The sequence below is a fragment of the Talaromyces stipitatus genome, genomic scaffold (genome assembly GCF_000003125.1).
Source record: "Talaromyces stipitatus ATCC 10500 scf_1105507295515 genomic scaffold, whole genome shotgun sequence".
NCBI lineage: Eukaryota > Fungi > Ascomycota > Eurotiomycetes > Eurotiales > Trichocomaceae > Talaromyces > Talaromyces stipitatus.
Window position 1 is genome coordinate 968,330 of NW_002990118.1, and position 20,013 is coordinate 988,342.

The window sequence follows — 20,013 nt, forward strand, 5'->3', positions numbered from 1 at the left end:
AGAAAACCTAAAGAAGGTCAGATAAATTTCCTAAAAAGGAGATTCCTTAGGGCTTGCTAAGACGGGCTATGATTGGGCAGAAAAGTTCTAAAGATCATGACGTAACAGATCTATGAGCTCATCAGAAGCTTTAAATAAACAACTTCTTTTTTCATTCTTATTGAGTATCATCATTTTACCATCAAGAATCAACATGCCACGGCTACCCGACCACGAAGACGACGTCGTCACTCGCGTCCAAGATCGCGTCAAAAATGCCTGGGACGGATTCTGGGACTTTGCTCTTCGCGATAACGTGCTCGAAGTTGCTATCGGTTTAATGTACATACCATTCTTCTATTTCAGTCATACCGATATGAGTAAAGTGAGCTAACATCTATATAGCATAGCAGCAGCATTCACTAAGGTAGTGAATTCGTTCGTATCCGATCTATTCTTACCAATTATAAGTCTGCTGCCGTTCCTAAACCGCAATTTAGAGGATAAATTCGCAGTTCTGAGGAAAGGGAAGCATTATTCTGACTGGGGTCCTGGTGGGTATAATACGCTTGAACAGGCACGGGATGACGGTGCGCTTGTTATGGCTTATGGGTAAGTTTATGGGCAAATCACCTCAACTTCCAATTCGTGGGAAGGCTAATAATGGGGATTGATGTCAGAGCATTCCTGGATAAATTCATCAATTTTGTCGGTATAGGTCTAACGCTCTATACTGTGGGACAAGTGTATACCTGGTTTTCCGATGATGTGGTTATTAAACGGACTGTGAAATGCAGGTATTGCAGGAAGTGGATCAGCTCGAAGGTTGGGATTACCCCTGACGATATTCGATTGGTGTTGCACTTGAGTTGCATTCGTGGCTAATACCTTTAATTAGGCTGTACGATGTGTAAACTGCACTAGTTGGCAGGATGGGAGAGAGGATCACATACGCAGTTAGGTAACTTCGGAGCCGAGGTCGAATTCGGTATATGTAAGCCTGTGATGCTATGAGGTTGCGAGGATGGATTCTTGTTTAGATTGAGTCTGTTGATTTGAAGACACAGTCCATTGAGAGAAGAACTAGCACACAAATGTGTTCTTTGCTGAGTGTATGTTCGGTGAATACAGACTACATAAGTTGACCTGATTTGAGATGAAAATATTTTTTTCTTCACCAGCTTATCTCATAATTCCTTTTTTCATTAACAGTATAAACTGTCGTGGGACTGACTTTAAACGAGATCGCAAAGGAATCAACCAGACAAGGAGCAATTACTCGGAAAGGCAGCACACGCCGTGGTTACAACGTCTATGCGCGGGATAAAGGAAGGCTTCAGATGCCCACAAGCGCTAGCACAGACCAATAACGCAAAGAACTTGTACAACTCTCCCTTAAGAAGGTCGAAAAGAAGGCGCGTTGTACAGGACCGCAAAACGGGGCCCGGCCTGATATCCGCGGAATGTGGAATGCTGTCAACTTCCAATGGTCGATCAGTGTAACCAAGGGGTTAAGGTGTCAACTGGTGGAGTCGGGAGAGCAAGCTTAATTCAGTTAGAATCCGAGTTGATCAATAGGCAACTCATCTTTCACAGTGGATGTTAGAGCAAAGGGATCGTTTCGCTTGGAGGAGACTTCATTCTTATTCAACCTGCTTGCTGAGAGGAATTTCCCAATCAAGATATAGGGCTACGTGTATAGTACACCATATACGGTAATCAACATCCATGGACATTGTTGAGAGCAAGAATACGGTTGGAAAGAAATTCATGGATTAGGGCTTATCCTGTCATTGGACGTTCCACGGTTCTCTACTGCTTGCCATGGCGGAAAATCTCATTCCAATCTCACAACCTACTAATGCTAAATAAAAAAGACTCCAGGCAAGTTTCTAGCCAGCAATCGTTCCTTGTAACTGCATCATGGACCGTATCCCCTCTATCCCTACCAGATCCGCTTTATTACCATCATAGGATGAAAATGGGTCCAGGAAGGTGGACCATCCGGGAACTGAGCTTTCTTGTCAATTGCAAATACCGTCCAGAGTTGATATCATACATTTGTATCACTGGGAATGTTTCTAATCATGGGTACAAAGCTACCCTCATTGTGAAGAATGCAGCGCCAAATGCACTGACTTCATTTCAGCTCTCGGCCCGATGATATCCTCGCTGTGCAACATTAGCCAATTGCCATTCAATGATTGTAGCCAATCTGTTTGATCCACGCTTGAGATCTTGTAGGTTATATTGGAGAATGATGGCATGTCTCCCTTCCCCTTCCCTGATTGAAGACGCGTGGATGATTTCTATCTACTCATATGTTTTCTATCTGTCCCATGGCATAACACTTTGCTCCAAATCTCTGCTACAGTCAATATAGAGTCATATTACATTAAGCTAAGACTGCGAGATTACAGCTTTTCTTACTGGCATGATAGTATATTGTTGATCAATACTCTCTTCCTTTCGAATTTGTTTCTTCCCAGGTTTCTGAACGACTTCTTTTGACCACGAAGGTGCTCGAGACGTGTTCCTCGGCCCAAATTGAGTCCTGGACCTTTCTACGATGTCCGCCGGGGATATCAAAGAAGCTACTGGGCCAGGAGAGCTCAAGAAACCGAAATTCGTTAGCTATTTATGGGACACATTTGACAAGCCTCCAACAGAACGGCGACTACTTACCAAGCTTGATACTGCACTCATTTCATTTGGTGCAGTTGGTGAGATTCGAAATATCCCCTTGTTTATGTTCCATGCTAATATTTGAGGGAAATAGGGTACTTTGTCAAAAGCGTCGACGACTATAACATCAACAATGCCTTCGTTTCTGGGATGTACGTAATAAGTGAAGTTCTACTCTGCGCTAAATCTGTGCTAATGGGGATTTGATTCCAGGCAAGAGGACTTGAGACTATTTCATAACCAGCTGAATTACATGCAAACGGCTTGGGCTTTGGGGTATATGTTGGGACAAATCCCGAGCAATATTATTCTTAGTCGAACACGGCCACGATATTGGATACCGAGTCTTGAGGTACGAGCATCCATCTGATTCCTTGTATGACTTGCTCGAATGCCATATTGCAGGACTAAGGATTCCGGTTCACAGGTCTGCTGGGCTGTTCTTACCCTCTCGTCATCAAGATGCAACCAAGCATATCAATTCTATATAATCCGTTTACTCATCGGTAAGAATTATATCACAATCATTGTCAGGGGTCCAAAAACTGACAAAAGTGAAGGTCTCTGTGAAAGTGGTTATTACCCTGGTATTCAACACTCCCTCGGATCATGGTATCGAAGAGACGAACTTGGGAAAAGAGCTTGTATATTTCAGATTTGCAGTGCCTTGGGTCAGATGGCTTCAGGATACATAATGAGTGGCGTCTATCGACTAGGGGGTGTTGGGGGATTCAAAGGGTGGCAATGGTTTGTGCTAAACTACGTATTGATGGATAAGTCCATGAGAGGTATTGGTCTGACATTCTTCTGGTCTAGGGCTTTTATTATCAATGGTTCTATTTCTTTGCCTGTTGCTGTTGCAGGTTACTTTATACTTCCGGATGTGCCCGAGATCACGAAGTCGTGGTATCTCAGTGAAGAGGTGAGTTGATATCCAATTTTTAAATTTGTACAGCTGCTCACTAGGTCTAGGAAATCAAACTCGCACAACTGCGAATGCATATGGAGGGACGAAAACCTCGCGCCAAGTATACGAAGGAGAAATTGAAGAGAATCTTTACTTCATGGCACATATACCTCATGTCTCTTCTGTATTTGTAAGTCAATAGTTCCCCAAACCCTACCTGAATTTCATATCTTTACTAATTCGAATACCAGAGCTTTCAACAACGGTATTGCGAACATGCAACCGATTTTTCAGCAGTGCGTATCCTACCGCCTTCTATGTTGCTTTAATACTCACTATAAATAGGTACCTGCGCCATTCGGAAAATCCTCATTACTCAATTCCACAAATCAATAATTATCCGACAACTACGTCTGGAGTTCAAATCCTGATGACTATAATATATGCTTGTATGATATCAATCAAGCTTGACCTGTTTAGGTTACTGATTATTCGCCTAGGGCTATCTGATACCGTCCTACGAGGCAGACGTTGGCCACCTCTTGTATTTGGCGGAGTAAGTCTGAATTCGTGTCATCGATAACGAGGATACTGACGAGTTATGATAATAGGTTGTAAATATCATATGCTATGTTTCATTAGCTATTTGGGATATTCCTACCTGGTGGAAGTGGACATCTCTCATCTCGGCAGGGGCGTCCTTTGGTTTGAGTGGATTGTGCATGGCGTGAGTCTACAACTAATATCTGATATTGGCTGGATGAAGGCTAATAATATGAAATAGCTGGGCCAACGAAGTCTGCGGAAACGATAGCGAGGAACGCGCCATCACCCTCGCAGCTATGAACGAAGTTGCATATATCATTCAGATATGGCTACCTCTCCTAGTCTGGCAGCAGGTCGACGCACCAAGATACTGCAAGGGCTACATCACCGTATCTGTGATGTCTGCTATATTCATTATGATGTGCTTCTTGGTTCGTAACTTGCAAAACAAGGAATCCTTCGCTGCTCGGATATCTCAGAGACATGCCACGGAGAGCTGTATTCAACTACAGCAGCAGCAAACAATGAACGGAGAGAAAGACGCGTCTAGTAGCAGTATACAGTTGACTCGACTTAAGAGCGTCGATGACACATCCGGACACTATGAAAGTGGAGCAATTCCTCCTTCGTCTTCGTCGAATATCGTCTCACCTTGTTACGAAGAAGACAAGGCGCGTGCTTCGAAGGGATCGGGTTTGAGATCGCATACTAAGCCGGGTGATATCAAAGAGATGGAAGTTCAGCCATCAAGATTGCTTTGAATAAATTCCTCATTTTAAGCAAATACATACGACAGAGGGCCGTTTCTTTTGTTCAATGCTATACATTTTCCTTCCTCTGTTGGAGATCGCTATTATGTTTATTTCATGTCGATTCAGTTGAATGTTCCTTATCCACATAAATGATGTGTGCTGCTAACTCGCTTTGATATTATCACATTACTTTACCTGTACAGTATATTTTTCCTGTCCAGACATAACTTTCCTAGTTATAGATCAACTATATACCATGAAACCCTAACTCGATTAATCGATTCACAGTACAGTAGGGAAATAGAGACTTCCTGAGCGCCCCTGAAGCTCTCGAGTCCGCCATCATAAACCCTACATATGGCGCCAACAACATTCGAATGTTCATATTAGTGACGCATGCCTGATCTGGTTGCGTTGGAAGAGCCTAAATAATTTTCGTTATAGGAAGTAGCATGGGTTTTCGGGACTCCAAAAACAACCCGCGAAATCCGATACCTCAACGCCAACCTGATCTATATTGCTGCTGCCTATCTTGCATCTGGAGCTAAAATTGCTTGGCGGTGTAGCAGCGGCAGCTATTGGGTCGCGATATCAAAAACTACTATGATACCAAAGATAAAAGTGTAGAAAGAAAATCACCACGAGCTTCACGAACCTCTTACACTAACGGCCCTTGGGTCTGATAAGGTAGTAAGTAATGACAGGAGCCTGGAAAGCGTTCTTTTTTATCCAATTTCTTCATTTTGGAAGAAAGTAGAGTTCTCTCTCTTCCATATTTCCCAAACTTCAAGCGAATAACCAATCCTACGGTAACAGATTGGCCGTTTGCGTCATATCTTACTGGATTCTGGAGTTCGGAGTCATGGAACAAGTGCCTTCTATTGTTATGAGTAGTGTTCCTTGGATTACTGCGTTACAGTTCACGATACCAGACCAGCGCCTTAAGAAGCCATTGTCTTCTCTACCAATCCCAGACGTGGTCTAGGAGAGGCGAATCTCAAGTTCTGCCCCGAGTCCCGCAATACGGATTGTTTCAAATCGATGGAGTTGAAGTTCACCGACTCCTCCGCTTGTGTAAGAAGTGGTGCTAACCCTGTTGGTTCTCTACCTTAACCTTGGACCAAACTGACTCTATTAGTGAAGAAAACATTAATACCTACATTTATGATGATTCCCTATCGAGATGAAGTGAATTAAGATTAGTTACACTAACTGCGAGGAGTAGGATTCTTGCTGGAAGACATCTCAGATGATCCACTGGAACTGGTATGCACGCTAAAACTCAACTGATAATCCAGGAGAGCATGGCACAATTCCCTTCTGTGGTCACATGGATTCCATCGAGCAGCCATATCCAGGTCGGAAGAAGGACTGGCCTCCCCTGAAAGGGCTCGCCATAATGAGTCTTCATGCTTACGCACCATGGTTTGTAGACAAAGTATGTTGAACTATCTTTTCCCTTCCTCTTTGTTGTAGATGAACTAAAGCAATGAAACAGGGTAATTTCACTGTGAAATTTGATGCAAAGATCAAGGAAGGAGAGAGGATCTATTGTCTAGATGGAGAATTTGAGTTTAAATACCCAGAGGGAAAACACTAGTAGAGGCTGGTCAAATGTTTACCGGAGGTTCTATCAGATGTATACAAAGACCAATACAATAGTGGTTTTAAAACCTACAGGAGAATACATTTTACCTTCAGGTATCTACCTAGATAAAGTTCCAAGCTCGGAACAAATTTACATGCCTGCACTTTCACTGCTTATTTTTACCCAGAAAGACGTGAACATCCATAGTCCGAATCTGTCACATAGTAATTATAGGCCCTACTTTAAGAAAACATTGACCGTACCTAGGTACACAAAAGAAATGGAACTCATCAATTTCCGGTGTCTCCCTCCTCCACCTGGGCAGTCATAGAGGTACTCTATATGTGGCCACTAGTGCATAAATTATCCACCTAGACATGGCTATATCTCAAATACCTAGGTACCTAGGTGGGGCATTAGCTATACATGTATTTCAAGACATGCGTCAACTGGTATTTCATCCCACTTCAAAGGTTTTTACTGTGAGACTACCTAGGTATTTACGTATCCATGAGCATTCCTAGGTACTATCCTCATGTCATTCCCTTTCACTTCGAGGTCCTGACGGGAGCTGAGGGCTTGGGGACAGATGTCTCCTTTCTTTCACAGCAAAATAAAATCAATACAAAAGGAGAGGAGAGAGTGTGTAGTCACTGTATTCACACATCTTGCCAGCCCATTACTCTCTCGACCATAGTCTACTAAATAGGCTCCCATTCAAGCTTCCATTCAAAAGATGAGCGTCACCTTTCTTCCACGGATGATCTTTTTCAACAGACCGTATTATATCCACGGATTGTGTGCTACTTGCTTTGATACAATAAGGGAAACGGAGCGGGTGACTTATTATTCCAGGTGTAATATCTATCTCTGGTTCGATTTCCTTACCATTCTCATCAGCAGCTTTGGTGATGTCGAAAACAGTCAACAGACGTGAGATGGTCAAGAACAAGTTCTCATCTGCCAAAAATCGGCCGGGGCATATACTGCGGCCGTACCCGAAAGCTTCAGTCGCAGGATCGGGCTCATTGCGAGGTTTCAGAAACCTCTCCGGGTCGAACGAAGAATGGTTTGGGTAGACTTGTGGGTCATGTAAAAACCACCATACCATTGGCAATAGGTACGCTCCTTTCGGGATGCGAACTCCTTTATAGTTTATTTCCTCGTCGGTTATGTGAGTAACTCCTAATGACACAACAGGAAGCCATCGGACCGTTTCCTTTATAAGAGCATTAACGTACGGCAATTTCTCTCGATCTTCGAATTGGGGAAGTCTCCCACCCCCAATTATAGAGTCGATTTCCGCTTGAGCCTTTCTCTGGACCGACGGGAAGAGCATCATTGCCAAGATAAAACTGCTGACAGAGGAGACAGTAGTATCAACCCCTCCAGGATACATAAGCGCAGCGGTTTCCTTAATAGCTTCTTCTTCATCTTCATTCATTCTGCCATGCTGTTCAATTGAAGATGCCACATATGACGGCCGTTGGCTGCCATTCGCCATTTGCTGCTGAACAAATGTATAAGGTATATCAATCACCATGCGGTTGATCTCGTTCCATTTTCGAGCTACCCTTTCGAAAACTGCTCCTGGTAAACCTTCCGGAATATACTTGAGGATCGGAAATATATCGACGGCCCAGTACATAGGGAGCAGGGCAACGGAAAGATTATGCATCATGCACTCAGTTAGGAGGACCAAGGGGTCGGCAGTCTGCGGCTCGATAGAGTAGCCGTATACTATCTGCAGGATGATCGCACCGGTTTCCCTAAGAATTCATTTAATAAACAAGTCATCCAACCACAACGAGCACATATAGTCCGATGTTCTTAACGTGACTGGGGGGAGGGGGGCAAACCTACGTTTTAATATGAGCGATCAAATAAGCGGGATCCTCTAGGATTCGCAAAAGAAACCGACGTGACTCGACATCCTGAACGTTTCAGAAACGTGATGCTGCCGTTTTGTACCCAGCTGTTGATGTATCAACTTGCGATGGGCTCGAAAGGTGCTGTTGTATTCCATTAATGAGAGAAACCTTCCAAGACCACATGCCTTACATGCAAAGTACATCTGTGGTCTCGATGATGTTTTCGACGATCTCTTTTATAGTAGATCATGTGCTGCTTGCTTATCATGGATTATAATAAGTGTGGTTCCAAGTACTGTAACAGAGCTGATGGGACCGTAAGTGTCTTTGAATTTGAGCCAGTGCTGATATTCTGGCAATCCTTTTGGTGGGAGATCCATAATGTTCCCTACGATGGGAAGACCTTTTGGCCCAGGATGGAGGTTGGACTTGTTCTTCATTTGGTAGTATAGGTCTAAGAAAATCGTGCCTAGGACGGCGATAAGGGCCAGCAGCAACATTGTGCTTGTACTATCAAGATGAATATTCAAAATGTTAATTCTATAAAGTACACGTCCGAAACAAGAGCTGCAAAGTTGGAGAAAAGGAAATCCGTACTTTCTCTAGGGTATCTCTTATATTCTGTCCGGCCTTGTGATTGTAATAGTGGTGGGGAAACGATTGCGATCTCTTGGTCAAACTTTGTCCTTACAAGGTGCTTCAAGTCTCGTTGTGGGATGGATGGTGCTCCAAGAGAACGATTATAATCCAATGACTGGGTGGCTTACTGAGATATTTAATTAGATTGTTTAAGACTGGGGTGCTCGATACATACATGTACCAAGCACCGCAAGTGAGCTCAAATGCCCACTTGCGTGACTAAAGTTTTTGATATTACTCCGCATTTCGTGAGCAATTGGCGATAACAGACTTTCATCTAATAGGCCAAAAGTAAGGGGAAATGCAAGAAGAAGCACAGAGTGAGAATAATTGAGTCAGCTGCATATATCATTGATGCCACTGGTGGCAATATTTCTGGCTAGATCCAGCATTAGTAGAGCCAAACTTAAGAATGAGGCTTTGTTCTGACATGATATGCCAAGTCAGTCTCTCACTTCCACACCATTATCAGTAATTGGATATTGTTAAGAAAGGACTACTATTGGCTTGTCACCTATTATGTCGGCATTATGCATGGTCAAGTCACGTGGGGTGAGAGACTCTTGGAGCTGGGCGGGTAGTCGAAGATGTGCTTGAGAGTCTTGTAAAATGGTTACAGTAGTGATACCTAGGTAGTTAGGATAGCATCACGTACGTTTAGTAGGTAACATCTGCGGGGCTGGGTAAACTTCACCTTATCCTATTTCTTATACTCGAATCATGGGTATCAACGCAACGGGGACTCTGTAATGACGAGTGAGAGATACTTCCTCAACCACTTTTCCATTGTTGACTCCAGACACGAAAAACGTTGAGTTATAGCCCGTGTAATGTGTCAGCAGAAAGCAACCTGGTTCAGTCACACAGTGGCTGTTGAGCGTGCTTGTTGTACTGGTGTTGTGATGCCGTGTCAAGGATGGGAACGTGCTTGTCTGTTTCGGGACCGTAGAGGTCAATCAACCATAAGGTATGCCTAAATATAAGATCATAGAATATAAAACGTTGCATTGCAGCAAATTTGGCCATTAAAATCGATTGGTAATTCCATGGATATCTTTCCGATGTTGTTGCTGGGACTTTGCAGCTGCGAGGTTCTAGGCTTCTGTTAGCTTCGTACACTTGCCAAATATGGCAATGCTTCGAAAAACTCGTGCTAATATCGAAGATGTGCCCAAGTATTCAGATGGTGACATGTATCTTGGCTATTGGTAGGGTTTATCTCTTCCAGTCACTCATACTTCAGGCAGCTCCGAACGTCGATGCGGGGTCATGACCGCTGTCACAGTAATCTGAGACCCGATACCGGTGCGGCAGGGCCTCCTTTAAGGTGTCTGGCTGAATTACTGACCGGATCTTCTATCTCAATGCTGAGCTTCTTGTGTTGCAATCTGTCTTGGATTGTCGTGTAGAGTGGCACAGGACAAGCAGCGGAAATAAAAGGCAGGATAACTCACATTGAGCAGTTATAGAATATTCAATTTTACTGAAATAGTTTTCAGAGTATACTTAAGCAAGCTCTTGCATGCAACAATGAAATAATGAAGAAGATATTCCTAGAAAGCTGGTGAAGAGTAGGTTGCCCCGTACGACATGATAAACCACGTGGTCCACCTAGCCCTAAATTTCCGAAATTGGAAAGTAATGCGTTCCAAGGTTTCTCTGTCGTTGCAGAGCCTCTGTTCTAAGCATACCCAAAAATCCAAACAGGGAACGTTCTAACAATTCATCTATGATTAAGGCCATAAGCTCCATATACACAGGTGTCCATAAGAGGAAGAGAGTAAGCGTTCGCTCTAGCCCTAAGTTCTTGACATTAGAGTGTAAGACTCCTAGCCAGCGTACCTCCAGGGCTTCATCATCTTTGTGCCGCTTGCACCTACCTAGTAACAATTTGGATGACAGTTGACGAGCTAGCTATTAGACTTACCCTAAGGGAATACTTGAAATTGCAGTCCAAAGCGGAAGAAATGAAACTTGACTATATTCATGAGTCCAATGCGTTCATACAAAATCTGAGATTGTCCAAGTATGCCTTAATATACAAATTCGGGGGAAACAATCTACTCCGCCGTCTTCAAAAACATGATCAAATCCCTACTCTGCCTCTGAAGGTCGCGCACCTTCCAATGGGAATCTAGTACACTGTCTGCCAGCCACTCCATCCTCGATCTTAAACCATGCGGATATTTTTCATATTTCTTCCAATCGTTGAACAGTTTCAATTCAGTCTCATATTTGGCGATCTTTTCGTTCTCTCTGTTGATAAGTTCACGTACTATACCCAGATCTAATCTGTGTCTTAATATATCGTCTTGTGTGAGGTATTTGAATGCGGCGTGGAAGATAGGACGGCCTGGTTTGATTGATGCGGGACGACCGTGTACGTTTACTACGCTGATGAGTTCACGTTGTTCGAGCGCAGCTAGAGTCTTTTCACCGTCTGTTCCGCTGAACAAATCTGAAACAATGATGGTGCTGTAAGGAACTGTGCCGTTTCGGTCTTCAGCGATGCTCTTGATGAGATACCATGCTTGTTCGCGTGTCCAGGTCGGGGAGTCGTTGTCGTGGGTGGTATTATCTTCGAGAACGTAGGCCTTGACAATTTCAGTAGCTGCTTGCTCGATTATGTGTTTGACAGCGCCTGTTTATATATTAGTTTCCTGACTCAGACCGTTGTATGAAATAAAATAGTTACTCACTCTTTGGACTCTCGCCAGATTTGATTCTATGCGCCATGAACTCCAAGTCCGTCAAACGACCACCAACAATCTCAATACACCTATCCAAATCTTCCAAGCCTTGTGGTGGTGTGCTCTTCTTCGGCGAAGGTGACTCATCACCATCGCTGTCCTCCTCATCGTGGTTCTGCAAATATCGAATAATGAAGTTTCTGCCAATTTCCAATGAGCAATCACCTAATGAAATTGAGCGAAAGACCTGAGTTGGAAGTGCTTTGCTGAGCGTTTTGGAATACGAGGCATCTGGAGTAAGGAAGACGACATGTGCGATATTGCCAGTAACAAGAGCAGCGGCCCATTCTGCTAGTTTATCATCGATTATATTACTCTCGCGACCTCCGTGTAAGAAATTGTCGATTACAACGACTGGTCTCTTCTCGGGGTGCGCCTCTAGGTAGTCGTCGTCCGACATGGTGCTATTTTCCTTCTTTTTCGTCTCAAGCGCAATCTGTCTCAAAGCTGTAGCAGTATTTGTCCATATCTTACTCAACTGAGAGTCTAAGGTCTCGGAAAACCCAGCTTTGGTACCAATGATACCTTGAGAAGCCAAATCAATGAAGCTGCTGAAACTATTCATCCATGAGAAAACCGGTCGGTAACCTACTTGCTGAGCCGCAACAGAAATCGTAGCTGCATCGCCTCTCGCGTCCTGAATTTGCTTGCAATCGATAACTAGCTTGTGTTTTCGATCTTTTAGTGCCTGGTCCATAACAATCTCTCTCTTTCCGGACCCGTGAGGCCCCTGGACAACGATGAATGTATTCCCATTCTCGCCCAGCCATGATTGTAGCTGGTTAATCTCTTCTTTCCGGTCATCCGACAAGGCTCGGAGCACGTTCTTTTCGTTCCCCCTCTTAAATGATAAAATGTTGGCTCTGCGAACCTCTTTTCGAATCCACGACCACAACGGCTGATCTTCCGCATTGAGCAGGTATTTGACTTTCATCTTGATGAAGAATGTGCGGATAGGATCGAATATAATGACTGTGATCCCCGCAATCAATGCTGCAACTGCAGGAATCACAATTCGGGGATGATTGAACAGCCAATCCCTGATCCAATGAGCTTTGATCTTGCGTTCGTAAGTTATCCTTAGTACCGATCCTCCAACGCCATCGCCGCTGACAGTTTCTGGTATGGTAACACCGTGAGTGCAGCTCCGGGCCAGGATTGCATATTTGGCCCTAGTAAACTCGACAATTGCATACTTGGGAAGAACCTTCGAATCGGGCGGCTGTCGCTCAATATCCTTGATCTTGCCGTATCTGCGAAAGAGAGAGTACAATGCCTCTGGAGTCAATTCCGCTGGGGTGGCATTTGATGACGACGGCAGAAATTCAACTTTCAGCTTTGGGCTGGGGAAGTGGTACATATCCTCAATCCATGGCTTGCCCAAAACACGCCCGACTCCAACACGATCGAACGGATTGAACCATGGACGGATAGGATGTTCCTTTAGGTATTTATCAACGGCGGTTGCTATTTCCCCTTTTGTCCTCTTTTCCCCATCGGCAAGTGAGTATTTGATAAACAATCCGCCCTCACTGAGTCGAGGTATGACCTGTTTGACGTCGATGTGTAGATCCGGCGGTAATGCTCGTCTCACGATCGCCCAGTGGTCTGCTGCAGCGTAGGAGGGTTTGTCGACGTGTTTTAAGACTTGATCGACGGCGTGAGAATCTCCGATCCAAAGCAGTCTATAGAGCCATTGGAGCCTGAGAGGGAGTATGTCTGGTGTTTAAGTTGGAAATTAGCCAGTCTGGTACTGCTTAAATCGCCGAAATGGCAGATGAGATGTTATTGTCCTACTATTAATAAACAAGAGCTCCTCATCGGGCCCTACAGAGATATGTCCTTGTTCAAGAGTTTCGACAATAGAGTCAGTTGTTGACGTCTTCGACGTCGTCGTTGCTGCTGTCGAGTTGTATCGTATTAACGCACCTGGCGCGTACCATCTGACCTCGGCATACTTGTATGATGCCGATCGAAGATAACAGCCATACTGTCGATGGCGATAGCACTGAGGGCGAAGGAGGGCTGACAGCCTCATTGTACCACACATTCACCTCTTATCGGGTATAGCTATCGCAAGATTCATACTGCGCGAGTGGAGGGAAAAAAGATCAAGATCCGAAAATGACGTCGACGCTTTGAGCCGAGTCGCGCGCCTCTTTGGGATTAGTGTCTGATCACTGCTGTGGTTTCACGCTTGACCTCCACGACCTCTACACTACTTTACAGATCATCAGAATACATACTTGTGCTTTGTTTATGGATCACAGGTTTCCATGGGAAGCTATAGGTATGCTGCAGCCTGCAGGGCTATACTCATGATATACCTGTCGTCGATCCTTTTATGAGATTTGTCATCTAAAGCCTCAAGGTTTCTGAATTTATATCGTACATCTTTCTTATACTTTTTCCTACTACCTTAGGTACCACCTCCATTTTAAACAAGAAGCCAGAAGAAAGCATTTTCCAGTGCTTCATAAGCCAACATCGTACCCCCAATACTGTTGCAGACTCGCCCTCAGATGCGCGTCGCATTCTTGCTGTGATGCCGAATCCTTTCGCCATACTTTATGCGAAGCTATCGAGTTAGTTAATTCACAATGAAAATCAGGGCCTTGCTGACTCACGTAAAATAGGATGAATGGGATTGGGAGAAATAATGCTGCTAATCCTCCAAGGAGAGAGTTTCCAGGACCAATTCCAAGGTTACGAAATAAAGCCCGCGCCTAAAATCAAGCAACACATGAAAAGTCAGCCAAATTGAAGCATTTTACTTGAGGAAGTCTATATGATAGAGGCGTCTTACAAAAAGTGGGAATACCACGCCGCATGAAGCCCTGAAAAGTGTATTTCCCGCGAGTACCGACGCCGCATACTGAGGATAAGCCATACCGAGATAACTCAGCACCGGCATAAACAACGTGATAATGCTGATGGTAAAGCAGCCAGATCCCACAAGTGGTACCATCCAATGAGTACTCTCGCGGGAGGTCCATCCATACCAGAATAGGCAGACGGGTAGAGCAAATGCTCCGAAGAAAGTTGGTGGAAGGATTACTTCTGGCTGGAAATGACCATGTGCCAATCGGACCATCAGATGGTTACGAACCCAGTATAGATAGCAGGGTACTGTGACCACCCCGCCGACGAATATGCCCAAAAATGTCAACCCTTGCTCTCCTATATTGAATCCGTATATCTCCCCAAAGACTAGGGGAAAGGACTCGAACCAGATGTACAGCACGCCGTATAAAAGGGCGCAATACAAATCGACGAAGAAAACCACGGGCTCAGAAAAGGTCAACGTGAAAGCTCTACCGAGTACGACCAAATGATCCTTCAATGTTACTTCTGCGGCATCAATTTCGGATTGACTTTTGAGTGTTGCTTTGCCCGTCTGTTTTCTCAATCTCTTCGCTCTGCGGTATAGAATATTGGCGGCACTTGTCTCAGGCATGAAGAAGAAGAGTACGACCAACACGACCGCACACAGCCAAGTGAGCTCCCAAATCGGCCAACGCCATCCCTTCGCTTGTGCCGCGAATCCCCCTACAAGCGGTCCCAGGACTGGACCCAGCACCCCTGAAGCACCGTATATGCCGATCCAATACGGAACTTCGATTGGCGGATACATGTCTATGATAGTTGCACCGCCGATGGCAAGGACGGGACCGCCGAAGAATCCGGTAAGGAAGCGGAAGACCAGTAACATTGCCATATTGATTGCGTACCCAGTTGGTAGTTGAAGAAGTACAAAGGCGAAGAGGGTCCAGAAATAGATTCTGCTGCGACCTATTGTTGGTATTTCGGACATTGGGGAGAAGAGCATCGGTCCTAGGCCGTAGCCACTAGTTATTGGAACGATGAGTACATGCGCTCCTTTGACTTCACTTTGGTAAATACATACAGTACGAAGAGAGACAACCCAAGGGTAGCTACGACCTCGCTGACTCCAAACTCGTCTATAATACCCTCCTCTCCCGGGGTGTAAATGGAGCTACCTATGTATATCCCAAAGTTGAGGAGACATACTTGAAAGGCGATCAATAACTTGCGGGCCTTCGGCCAATTTTGAGGGTTCTATAGTCTGTCAGCCTAGAATTCTGCGTGGCCATGAATCAGAGAAGAAGAAGGACAAACCTCCTGGTCTTTTGCATCATACCAATCCACCAGTATGACCTCTGCGTTCCTTTCATGGCGATTCAGGATGTCTTGACGCCAAGAGTGCGGTCCTTCGGAATATAATACTTGAGCAGAATCTAGAGTATTTACTGCATACTCTTCTTCCTGACAGATCCTTATACCATCTCCTGTCGGCGTACCGCTGTTGTCACTATCCTTTTCTTCATCGCGGGTAGCTGGCGGATTCGGTTTTCGAACAAACGTATCCCACAGATTCAGATCCTGTTCATCAGGAAACTTCAGGAACTTCCTTCCTGAAAGTAAACGAACTATCTGTCCAAATACTGTATCGCACAAGTGGTCACTCATGGTGGGCGTTCTCTAACCATAACGAGAACCTTATTTACCACCATGTGATACGAATTTCAGGGTGAGTAGAAAGCACCCGGCTCTTTGAATTTATATTCGTGACACTGAGCGTACAGGGCGTAAAATACTTCTTCCATCCCAGTACCAACAGCTTCGCATAAAGTCCTCATGTTTAACTCCGGAGAGCATACGGATTTAGCGGAATTAGGCAGGAGTTTCAGACTTTTAGGATTAGCTATATCGGGGGTACACAACATGACATTTCCCTAATTGTTATCAATTTTTGAAGATATGTATGAAGGTCAAAGGGGTCATATATGATATTTACTCATCAAATTACGGCCAGCGAAGCACTCAGTCAGTTAGCTTTTACCAACAATGATGGCAGGGCATCATTATGTCCTTCACGTGATGCTGTGCCACAAGGCTGACTTGGAAGCGCTCGAACTTGACTCATGACTCAGAGTCGTTCACCATCCATTCAACTATTCCTATTTCTGATCTGTAAAGCTTTCTGAAATCAGTGATTAAATGGATGTGTCGTACATCGGCTATCGGTCGAAAAAACCACTTGAAGACAGATCAACAGATGAACATAGAGAAGTCTACAGTGCTAAAATCCGCATCAACAATGAACCGCAAAGAAAGCTCTCACCATGACTCCGAGTCCTTATTCAACTCCGGCTTCCTCGCAGAGATCCACAGTGAAAAGCCATAGGGTCCCCGGGACTTGATCGGATCATCACTCGATTTTCTCCAGAACCAAATGGCTTTCTACACCTGGGACATGTCAAAGCCATTGTAATCAATTTTGGATTTGCAGAGTATCACGGCGGAATTTGTTATCTGAGTTACGACGATACTAGTCATGCCAGAGAGGAGGGAAAGTATTTCATAGCTGTCGCGGATATCATTCAATGGTTAAGCTTCAGTCCTGCTAAGGTCACTTATTCGAGTGATTATTTTGATACACTCTATGAGCTTGCGGAGGACTTGATTCGTCGTGATGGGGCTTACGTTTGCTATTGCTCCAGTATGCTAGCATATAGTTGTTCGGCACGTTTTTATGGGTTATTCAGGAAGCTCTGCTTCGTGTGGGGCAGGGTCTTGAATCTGATAATCCTTAAATGTGGGATTTGATTGCTTATCGTGATTCGTTCACGGGCATCATATTCCCCGGAGAAGTCAGATAGTAAGACTGGGATTCACTATCGTACTGGAGGTAAATGGAGGATTTATCCAACGCACGATTTAACGCATTGTTTGATGGATAGTTTCGAGGGTATCACGCATTCCCTGTGCACGACCGAGTTTCAGACGTCGAGAACTTCGTATAATTGGTTATGTGACAAGCTGGGTGTCCATAGGCCAATGCACAGAGAGTGAGTGTCACCTAACTTTTCCATGAATCCTTTGCAGTAATGTTCAAGTCCGTATTGATACATACTGATTGAAAAAGATTTGGCCGACTCAATCTTTCCAGAACAGTCCTGTCTAAACGGAAAACTCTGGAGCTGATATCCCATGGACCTGTCCGTGACTGGGATGACCCTCGTCTCCATACGTTCATTACTCTTCGACGTCGAGGCATTCCACCCTGAGCAATACTTTCATTTGTCAATAGACTTGGAGTATCCAAGGCGATTACGACAATTGATGTCAAGCAATTCGAAGAGTCTGTACGGCAATATGTCGAACTCGGTGTACCGCGTTCGATTGTCGTTCTTGATCCTGTCACTGCCATTATTGATAATTTGCCGGAAGATTGCTTGGAGATTGTTGAACTACCATTTTCAAAAGATCCAGAATTTGGGGTATGTCCATTCGGATCGTTTTGATTGTTCACACCGTACTACATATGAGCCAGTCACATCGCGTCCCATTCACCTGAACAGTCTACATTGATCGAGCTGATTTCCGTGAGACATCCAGTAAAGATTTATTCCGACTTACGCCAGGCACCTCAGTAGGGCCACTCAAGGTCCCCTCCCAAATCGCCGCGACCAGTTTCGAGAAAGATCCTACCAGCGGATCCGTGACAATAATACACGCTAGCTATGATAAGCCTGAAGAGGGCGCAAAGTTCAAGAAGCCCATAGCGTAAGCAGTTTTTATAATGTATATTCGACCGTGTTCGTTATCACTAAACTGTTATAGCTACATCTGCTGGATCTCAGATTGCCCATCGCTGAAAAGCCCCATCAAAGCTTCCGTTCGCAGTTACAACCCTCTGTTCACCTGCAATAAGCCAGACACGCATCCCTCCAGCTTTTTATCTGTGGTCAATCCACACTCAGAAGAGACCTTTCCGAATGCTATGGTAGATGTCTGTCTTAACGAGATCATCCACGGAGCTCCATGGCCGAAGACAGAAAGTACGGAAACCCGAGAAGATTTGGAGGTGACCCCAGAAGTTGTTTGATTCCTGGGGATGCGTGTGGCATATTTTGTTTGGATTGTGATAGTTCGAGTGATTCTGTGGTCTTGAATCGGATTGTGTCTTTGATGGAGAATGCAAAAAAAAGACCGAGCGCCAACATTAGGGCTTCGACATGTAGAGTTAATAAACCCTAACCCTGATAAAAACGATACATGATTGAAAAACTGCTCTTTGAACAGGGGTATACTCTACCAAAACTCCAGTAAGAAGATGATTGAATATCTATTGCAATCATATATAATACGTATCTTCATGGAATATTCTTGATTCCTAATTCTCGTACTGGGTCTACATCCTAGCATATTAGAAATGCGCAGTTGGTGTCTCTGGATGACCGTTAAAAGCTATGTGATTGATGGGACTTTGACTTCACGCTAAAATTAATTTCGATATCTCGACTCTTACGAATCACAACACCCAGTCTGCGCAATCCATTGATCAAGGACAGCGATATTTGTACCATATCTTTCCTACCGACTGCGATTGACATATTGTTTGAACAACTTGATAAGTCATATATCCGCTATGGGTTGGTGGTGGTCATCATCAACCTCCAGCGACAACAAAAATGCGCAACCACAACAGCCAGATAACATTCCACCACCGCAACAACAATCAGAACCAAAACCGAATCGACAATTAACGCGCGAAGAACAAGCCGATGCCGAATTACGCGATTTTCTCAAAAGCCTCGAGTCCTCAATCACACCTCCCACATCGCAACCCTCAGTCTCTACATCAACCACAACAGCATCTCCCACGGACCAACGTTTCGACACTCCCACATCAGAATCCTCCATATCCCCCGACTCCCTCTACCCAGACACCATGTCCTGCCGCTCCGCCTTTGACTACGCCTTCTTCTGCCAATCCTTCGGCGGACAATGGGTAAACGTCTACCGGTACGGCGAACTACGCAGCTGCAGCGAACACTGGGAGAATTTCTGGCTATGCATGAAAGCGCGCGGAATAAGCGACGATAATACGAGAAAGGAAATGATTAGGAATCATTATCGGAAAAAGGCGGTGAAATATAAGACGGGGCCGAGTAGTGAGGATGTTTGGGAGGTGAGGATGGAGCCGTTGAAGGGGGCTTTTCAGGGAGATTGGGAGAAGTTGGAGAGAGAGATGAATTTGGCAGAGAAGCAGCAGCAGGAGAAGAATCAGGGTATTCCAGAAAAGGAGGTTGTTGCTAAATGACCTTGGGGAGAGGCCCGGAGAGGTGGCTTTGTGTATGAATATATATATGTATGTATAGTTATAGATTGGATATACCCATTTCAACTCTTATACTTGGTAGTACTTATTTCATATAAGGTAGTTGTTGGTTGCTTCGTGCAATTGAGATGCCTGGCACTGGTATGA

The 20,013-nt window shown here is 44.6% G+C and overlaps 7 protein-coding genes across 7 annotated transcripts; 4 read left to right on the plus strand and 3 right to left on the minus strand.

The window, feature by feature from the left end:
• Positions 1 to 193: 193 nt before the first annotated feature.
• TSTA_043830 (large-conductance mechanosensitive channel, putative) lies at positions 194 to 1,667 on the plus strand (the record flags this gene model as incomplete). Its single annotated transcript, XM_002484821.1, has 6 exons — positions 194 to 321; positions 385 to 591; positions 660 to 804; positions 904 to 973; positions 1,244 to 1,468; positions 1,576 to 1,667. The coding sequence occupies 6 exons, from the start codon at positions 194 to 196 to the stop codon at positions 1,665 to 1,667; spliced, it is 867 nt and encodes a 288-aa protein (XP_002484866.1).
• Positions 1,668 to 2,548: 881 nt separating this feature from the next.
• Positions 2,549 to 5,134, plus strand: TSTA_043840 (pantothenate transporter, putative; the record flags this gene model as incomplete). Its single annotated transcript, XM_002484822.1, has 12 exons — positions 2,549 to 2,702; positions 2,759 to 2,816; positions 2,878 to 3,016; positions 3,092 to 3,170; positions 3,225 to 3,411; positions 3,481 to 3,586; positions 3,637 to 3,761; positions 3,823 to 3,867; positions 3,917 to 4,020; positions 4,072 to 4,127; positions 4,183 to 4,298; positions 4,356 to 5,134. 12 exons carry the CDS (start codon positions 2,549 to 2,551, stop codon positions 4,876 to 4,878), a joined length of 1,692 nt encoding a protein of 563 aa, XP_002484867.1. The 3' UTR covers positions 4,879 to 5,134.
• A 2,002-nt stretch (positions 5,135 to 7,136) lies between these two features.
• TSTA_043850 (cytochrome P450, putative) lies at positions 7,137 to 8,828 on the minus strand (the record flags this gene model as incomplete). Its single annotated transcript, XM_002484823.1, has 3 exons — positions 7,137 to 8,226; positions 8,321 to 8,391; positions 8,625 to 8,828. The coding sequence occupies 3 exons, from the start codon at positions 8,826 to 8,828 to the stop codon at positions 7,137 to 7,139; spliced, it is 1,365 nt and encodes a 454-aa protein (XP_002484868.1).
• Positions 8,829 to 10,932: 2,104 nt separating this feature from the next.
• On the minus strand, positions 10,933 to 13,755 carry TSTA_043860 (RNA12 protein, putative; the record flags this gene model as incomplete). The annotated part of the gene is made up of 3 exons (XM_002484824.1): positions 10,933 to 11,608; positions 11,667 to 13,436; positions 13,515 to 13,755. 3 exons carry the CDS (start codon positions 13,753 to 13,755, stop codon positions 11,028 to 11,030), a joined length of 2,592 nt encoding a protein of 863 aa, XP_002484869.1. The 3' UTR covers positions 10,933 to 11,027.
• Positions 13,756 to 14,470: 715 nt separating this feature from the next.
• Positions 14,471 to 16,208, minus strand: TSTA_043870 (caffeine resistance protein, putative; the record flags this gene model as incomplete). The annotated part of the gene is made up of 2 exons (XM_002484825.1): positions 14,471 to 15,663; positions 15,858 to 16,208. 2 exons carry the CDS (start codon positions 16,206 to 16,208, stop codon positions 14,488 to 14,490), a joined length of 1,527 nt encoding a protein of 508 aa, XP_002484870.1. The 3' UTR covers positions 14,471 to 14,487.
• Positions 16,209 to 16,839: 631 nt separating this feature from the next.
• TSTA_043880 (glutamyl-tRNA synthetase, putative) lies at positions 16,840 to 18,630 on the plus strand (the record flags this gene model as incomplete). Its single annotated transcript, XM_002484826.1, has 7 exons — positions 16,840 to 16,912; positions 16,969 to 17,241; positions 17,398 to 17,590; positions 17,668 to 17,772; positions 17,833 to 18,022; positions 18,133 to 18,308; positions 18,366 to 18,630. The coding sequence occupies 7 exons, from the start codon at positions 16,840 to 16,842 to the stop codon at positions 18,628 to 18,630; spliced, it is 1,275 nt and encodes a 424-aa protein (XP_002484871.1).
• A 543-nt stretch (positions 18,631 to 19,173) lies between these two features.
• TSTA_043890 (uncharacterized protein) lies at positions 19,174 to 19,948 on the plus strand (the record flags this gene model as incomplete). The annotated part of the gene is made up of 2 exons (XM_002484827.1): positions 19,174 to 19,833; positions 19,913 to 19,948. 2 exons carry the CDS (start codon positions 19,174 to 19,176, stop codon positions 19,946 to 19,948), a joined length of 696 nt encoding a protein of 231 aa, XP_002484872.1.
• Between the last annotated feature and the right edge of the window lie 65 nt (positions 19,949 to 20,013).